We start from the raw sequence: 7,308 nt of genomic DNA, 5'->3' as shown, positions 1-7,308 counted from the left end.
ATCACATTTCTGAAATTTACTATGAGTTTGTGTATTTTTCTATGATTTCAGGTATTTTTCGGCTGAAATTGAGGGACCTGAGCAAAAATCTGATTCAGAGGCTGAAAAAGGACTGCAGATGCTGTTGGATTCTGAACCTCCTATACTCGAAGTAGATTTTCTGGAGCTACAGAAGCCCAATTGGTGCACTCTCAATTTCGTTGAAAATTAGACATCCTGGGATTTCCAGAAATATATAATAGTCCATACTTTGCGAGAGATTTGATAGCCCAAACTAGCGCTAAAAGCCAGCCTAAAACTTTCTGGCGTAAAACGCCAGAACTGGAGTTAAACGCCCAAACTAGCACCCAAGCTGGCGTTTAACTCCAAGAATGGCCTATGCACGTAAAAGCTTCAATGCTCAACCCAAGCACACACCAAATGGGCCCCGAAAGCGGATTTCTGCACTATCTGCACTTAGTTACTTATTTTTTGTAAACCCTAGTAACTAGTTTAGTATAAATAGCACTTTTTACTATTGTATTATCTAGCTTATGCCATTGTTCATGTTTGGAGGCTGGCCTCACGGCCATGCCTAGACCTCTTTTCTCTTATGTATTTTCTACGGTGGAGTTTTTACACCTCATAGATTAAGGTGCGGAGCTCTGCTGTTCTTCATGAATTAATGCAAGTACTATTGTTTCTCTTTCAATTCACGCTTACTTCTTCTCCACGATATACTCTCGTACTTAATTCAGTTTAGTTAGAATGAAGGGGTGACCCGTGACAATCACCCACTATCTTCATTACTCGCTTAGCCAAGATCCGCATGCTTGACAACCACAAGCGGTCTACATGATGTTCAACGTAGTCATTGGACGACAGCCAGAGTATATTCTCTTGGGTCTCTGATCCGTGATTTGCATCATCTCTCCTGACAATAGAGCATCTGAATCTGAGATTAGAACCTTTGTGGTATAGGCTAGAACCATTGGCAGCATTCCTGAGATCTGGAAAGTCTAAACCTTGTCTGTGGTATTTTGAGTAGGATCTGGAAAGGTATGACTGTGAAGACCTTCAAACCTGCGAATGTTGGGCGCAGTGACAGTGTGCAAAAGGATAGAGAGATCCTATTCCGATGCTAGCAAAAACCGACAGATGATTAGCCGTGCGGTAGCTGTACATGGTATTTTTCATCCGAGACGAGAAATTTGACAATTGATTAGCCGTACAGAGATCGTACCTGGTATTTTTCATCCGAGAGGATCATACAGCTTGCCATGGAAGGGAGCACGCATGATTGGAAGAAGGCAGCAGGAAAGCAGAAGTTCAGAAGCAACAAAGCATCTCCAAACGCTTATCTGAAATTCCCACCATTGAATTACATAAGTAACTTTATTTTATTTTATGTTTTATTTATCTTTGAATTATCAAAACCTCATAACCATTTGAATCCGCCTGACTAAGATTTACACGATGACCATAGCTTGCTTCAAGCCGACAATCTCTGTGGGATCGACCCTTACTCACGTAAGGTATTACTTGGACAACCCAGTGCACTTGCTGGTTAGTTGTGCGGAGTTGTGAAAAGTGTGAATCACAATTTCGTGCACCATTCGGTTTCATGCTTATGAAGACTATGCATATGAACTCTTCGAATTCTCCTAGATGATTAAGGACCACTATCTTTTGGTTCAGAGATGAAGGCTTCTATTTTTCCTCATGAGATGGGAATTCAAAAAGCAGCTATCTAGGTCATATCCTAAACTTACTTGTTAAACTCTATAACAGATGCTTCATTTAGATAGTGGGTAACTCTTTAGATACCATACTAAAAATTGATCGACACACGTCTATATATTCAAGAGAAAAATTTGCTCAAATTTGTGTTCAGGTAAATCTCTGGCAATAACTTGTTCCATCCTTTTCTTCTCTAGGAAGAAACTTCCTTTTGGAGTACAAGGGGTTACACTTAATTTGCTTCACTTGTAGTAGATATGGCCATAGGAAGGAAGAATGCTCGGAGATGATCTCTTCTAGAACATTTGCAGCCACTATGGTCAAGGACACTCCCTATTCACCACTAGTAAACCCCACTAGTAGCCTGCCAGGACAGCCACTAGACAGTGAGGGCCAGAACCATAGCCAATCAGAAAAAGATTCGATGGTGAACGAAATTTTCATTTCAAACAAGGCAAGTCACATTAATGATAATAAAAAAGATAACCAGCTACAAATGGAAAATAATGACCAGCAACAACCTTTCCCTTTTGGCACTTGGATGGTTGTTAAGAAAAATGCCAGAAGAGGAAAGCAATCAAATCATGAGTCTAAAAAGAAGGGAATTCTAAAAAATAACAATCTTGCTTTAATGTTTTATCGCATTTAGGGGAAGAAAAAAAATCCAAATAAATCATAATAAGAATGGAAATAATCATTCAACTAAAGGAAAGGAAGTGTTGAAAACTCAAGGGTTAAAATTTGGACATAACCAGAATCGCACCCCCAATGTTCAAAAATCTAAAAATCAGCAACCTGTCATGGTGGCAAAAAAGTAAATCAAAATAAGAAAAAATATCGCAGTAGCCCAAAAAGGAAAGAATCGGATCAACCAACCTAAGCCAGCCCAAGCAAAGTCATCATCTCTTATGAGATTGTCTAGCAACAAAAAAACGGGTAAACAAGGAGACCATCAAGATTATTGGATGAGTTTTAGCCATATGTTGAAGGATTAGGCAAAAATCCATCAAGAAGGAGGGCATATGCCCATCGTTGGAAAGCTATTAACCTTATCTATGGAGTAACGAGGAAGCCTCAATGAGATCCATCCTGCTCACAGACAAGCACTCAAACCATCCATAATCCATCTTTTGATTCGGGAGACCTCCCAACCACACGAACTTGGGATCGAAACACATGGTGGAAGACCAGCCAAATAACACTATAGTGTCAAGGGACTTTGACCCTATGAAAAAAATAGAAAAATCCTCTAATTGCTAAGGCTTTTTGCTTCCGTATCCTTTTCATATTTATTATTCTTCTTTATGATGATCAATAAGAATATTTTAAAGTGGAACTGCAAAGAAGCCTCTTCTAAAGGCTTCTCTACTATTATCAAAGACATGAGCTCTAGATATCATTCTTCTTTTATATGTTTATTTGAGACTCACATTTGAGGTCCTAAAGGAAAAATATTATTAAACATATGGGAGATGATATTTGGAGCATCAGTGAAGCAGAGGGGTTCTCCAGAGGTGTTTGGTGCCTCTGGAATAAAAATTTTTGGGATGTTGAAGTGTTGCACAATCACAAGCAACTAATCCACTGCAAAGTCTCTTGGAACGAAGAAGAACCTTGGTTCCTCACAGCTATCTACAGTAGTCCTAACCCCTCCACTAGGAGGGACCTTTGGCAAATGCTAGAGGAGATTGTCAATTCTACAATGGTCCTTGGTGTGTAGGAGGGGATTTCTATGCCATCAAATTTGCCAAAGATTTAGGGGGTAGTTTCAATCTCTCTATGATTGCAAATAGATTTATTGATTGCTCGTACAACTTTAGTATTATGGAGGTGGATTTTACTGGTCCTCCATTATGTGGTATGGGTTTAGATCAAGAGAAGATTGGACAGAGTCCTCAGCAACCTTGGTTGGACTAAATGGCAAGGATTAAATATCTTCCAAAGCTGAAATCTGACCATCTTCCGATTTTGATAGATTTTCATCTTGTCAACCATGATAACTCTAATAAACCCTTTCATTTTCTTGCACCTTGATTACTTCATGATGATCATACTAATCTTGTAAATGATGCTTGGAATGTACAATAACATTTCTTCTTTTACTAACAAACCCAAAGTTTGGAACAAAAATATTTTTGGTAACATTTTCAAGAAAAATAAAATAAAATTCTTGCTCGCCTAGAGGGTATTAACAAAAACCTCTCTTTCAAAAATAATTCCTTCCTTGAAAAACTTCAAAAAGATCTTTGGAAGGATTATAAAAAAATTATTGTTCAAGAAGGGAGTTATTAATTTCAAATTTTCAAGTGCAACATTATCAAATTTGGGGATAAAAATTCTATCTACTTCCATTTTAAAGCAAATGGGAGAAGAAAGAGTATCAAAATTTCTTTTCTTAAAATTGATGATGACACTTCGACTGATAATTCGGATGTGCTTAAGGTATTAGGAATGAATTTTTTAAGAAACTTTTTTCAGAGGATCATATTAATCATTTTCCTTTATCTTTTTCTATTTCAGGGAACTTTTCAGTTCTTTTCGAAGATGAGAAGCAGCGTATTTCTAAGGACCCTACTAATAAGAAAATTAAAGTAGCAGTTTTTTATATGGGAAGGTGAAAAGCTCCAAGAGCTGATGGTTTACCCCCTAAGTTCTTTCAACATTCCTGGGATAAGTTGGGCTTACTGTCTATACTTGGGTTGAAAAGGTTTTTGCAAACCTGTTAAGCATAAGCCAGATCAACCAAACTCTTATATCCTTGATTCCCAAAGTGGATAATCTTGAGAGTTTTGCACACTTCAGACCTATAAACTTATGTAATGTTTGCTACAAGATTGTTACCAAGCCGTTATCCACTAGATTGAAGCCAATCATGACAAAACTTATTTTAAATACTCAATCCAGCTTCATACGTGGGAGAACTAGCATTGACAATATTATAATTACTCAAGAAGTGGTTCATTCCATAAGATTCAAAAAAAGTCGGATAGGTTTCATAGCTATCAAGTGGACTTTGGAAAAGCCTATGATATGCTAAATTGGAATTTCATACTGGAAACTTAGCAGATGCCAACATTCTCCCACACATCATAAACCTTATTGGATGTTGCATTAACACTTCATCTTTCAATGTCCTCTGGAATGGTTATGCTTCGGAGACTTTTACCCTTACAAAAGGGAGATCCCTTATCCTCTTATCTTTTTGTTCGTTGTATTGAAAAGCTTTCTCAATTTATCAATAATCTTGTAAATGAAAAAAGTGAAAATCTATTAGTCTATCAAAAAATGGATCTAAATTGTCTCATTTGTGCTTTGCAAATGATCTAATTCTTTTTTGTCAAATTTATTAATATATTTTACATTGATCACATAAATGATCATCTAAAAAGACGGATGTAATTGAGTGACTTTTACAATACTTTTACACTTTCACTATATCAAAATCAAATTCTTGCTATTTGTAGTTAAAAAAAGCTGAATAATATTTTTAAGATATCAAAGGAAATTACATAAATTAACTAACCAAGAAATGAAATTCATTTAGTAGAATAATAAACACAAACTAAAGATAAATTGGAACAAATCAGAGAGCATTTCTGTTTAAAATACGAATATGTTGTAAATCAAGAAAGTTAGAGCAAAAGGTGGTGTTGGCTGGTGGCATTTTATCTAACAAAGCAAATATTATGTCCACCTAATCGCCCACTTTAAATTGACACATGATGGTAACACAATTAAATTTTCCCAAAAAAAAATAAGGAAAGAAAATGTCAAGAATCAATTCCAATGTTCATCTATAAAAGGCTATGTGATCTTATATATTAACATAATCCAAGGTTGCATCCCTTGGAATCTATGGCGTAATTATTCGTCCCTAGATAGGATATATATCTATGCTATGTTTTGTTGTGTATAGAGTTCGATGCTTATCCAGAGATAGCATAGAATCTGTCCTTGAGAAGAAGGTTGACATATATATTTTTCCATTGAAATTCGGGGAAATATTCTTTCACCACTCTTAACTAATTCACCGGAATCAAAACTTTAATAAGCAAGCTTAATCCTCAGTTCACATTACAATATTTAATTCGTACCTCATTTATGATCTCTGTATTATATATGTTAACATATCTTCATCTACCATAACTAAAATTTAACATTTCTCCATCTAAATTTAACAACTTTAAATTTCTTGTTTAGAAATTTTGGCCAGAAACCCTTGTAAACTTCAGTACAAAAAGGGAAATATTGTGCGTTAGAGAAAAAAAAGGGTAACAACAGAATTTTTGTTTTTTTTAAAGGTCGGTCTATATATAAATTTTAAGAGTTTTTGTATTACCAAACTTCATATATGCAGTTTTGTTAAGTAAAGGATCAATTCAGTTTATTAATTATTATATCATACTCTCTTTAGTATTATGACATAAATTTATGGTCACGTGTGACAAAAAATTTAAATCTCTGTATAAATAATACTTCTATTAAACATTCCAATCTTAATAATTTATAGGTGAGTGGTGCCCTTAATTACTTTAATTTGCCTCTTTTAATATTCAGCCAACCTTGTAGTAGAAATTCGCATCTGATATGATAATTATAAATGCTTAATTAATTAATTAATTAATTATAAGTTTCCAATTACATCAACTAGGTTGCTTAATTAAGGTTCCAAATAAGCAGAGCATCATATTCTTAAATTTGAGAAACTTCAATATATATGATTAGACCCTTAGAATCTATTGTCAATTCTTGTCTTGGAGCCATGTATATGCATGAGATCTGTGTTCTCAAATGTCACCAATTACTATTCCACATACATCATCAAATTCTGCGAATTATGCATAGTTACAACTTAAATAATGCACCAAGTTTAATTCAATTCATAAACTATTTTACACCATCTGTGCATTAAAATTAAATTTTTTACAAAATATAGTTAAAATTTATATTATTATTAGATTATCAGTGTATAATGCACCAAATTTATTCAGTGATATAAGACACAGAAGTTTGGAATTTCTTAAAAATCTTTCATTAACCAAAGTATGCAAAATTTAAGTTACATCATGGACAACTAGGCCCCGCACTTAGGGTCCTAATCAAACAGTCATAATTTAATTAAAAAAAAAAAAGAAAAAGTTTCAGCTAAGTTTCCTAAGAAAGATAGTGATGAGGACGAAGGTACACAAAAACCCCCCCTCTCAAATTCTCTCTTCTTTTCATTAACCCTCTTCCATTTTTCTTTGCAGCCTCTATTATTTTTCACCATGGCCTAATTAATTAATTAATCACAACCAGTTCAAGCTTTTGTAACATCATTATCATTATTATTATTATTGTTACTAATAATTGTCACGCTTAGTTCGTTGCAAGCTTCGTTATTATTATTATCATCACCCTTTTGCATCTCAATGTCATTTGATTCTGAATCTTCAATCACAGTTTCCAACCTTGCAATTTGGTTACCACAGCACTTAATTGGTTCATCAGTGATTATATTTTCTGCTTCTTTCTCTTTGTGCTCCTTGTATTTTCCCCATAGAACCGAGTAGAGTCCCACTACTATAAGAATTGCTCCAATTACACTGT

At 34.7% G+C, this 7,308-nt stretch overlaps 1 protein-coding gene across 1 annotated transcript in view; it reads right to left on the bottom strand.

The window, feature by feature from the left end:
• Window positions 6,838-7,308, bottom strand: part of LOC107604688 (WAT1-related protein At5g07050) — a 4,338-nt gene continuing 3,867 nt past the window's right edge. Inside the window, exon 7 of the mRNA XM_016306338.2 lies at window positions 6,838-7,304. Coding sequence (XP_016161824.1) covers window positions 7,019-7,304 — 286 coding nt within the window. The 3' untranslated portion in view covers window positions 6,838-7,018. The remainder of the gene's footprint in view (window positions 7,305-7,308) is intronic.

The sequence above is a fragment of the Arachis ipaensis genome, chromosome B06 (genome assembly GCF_000816755.2).
Source record: "Arachis ipaensis cultivar K30076 chromosome B06, Araip1.1, whole genome shotgun sequence".
NCBI lineage: Eukaryota > Viridiplantae > Streptophyta > Magnoliopsida > Fabales > Fabaceae > Arachis > Arachis ipaensis.
The sequence above is the reverse complement of the archived record's forward strand: the minus strand, read 5'-3'. Positions and strand labels throughout refer to the sequence as shown.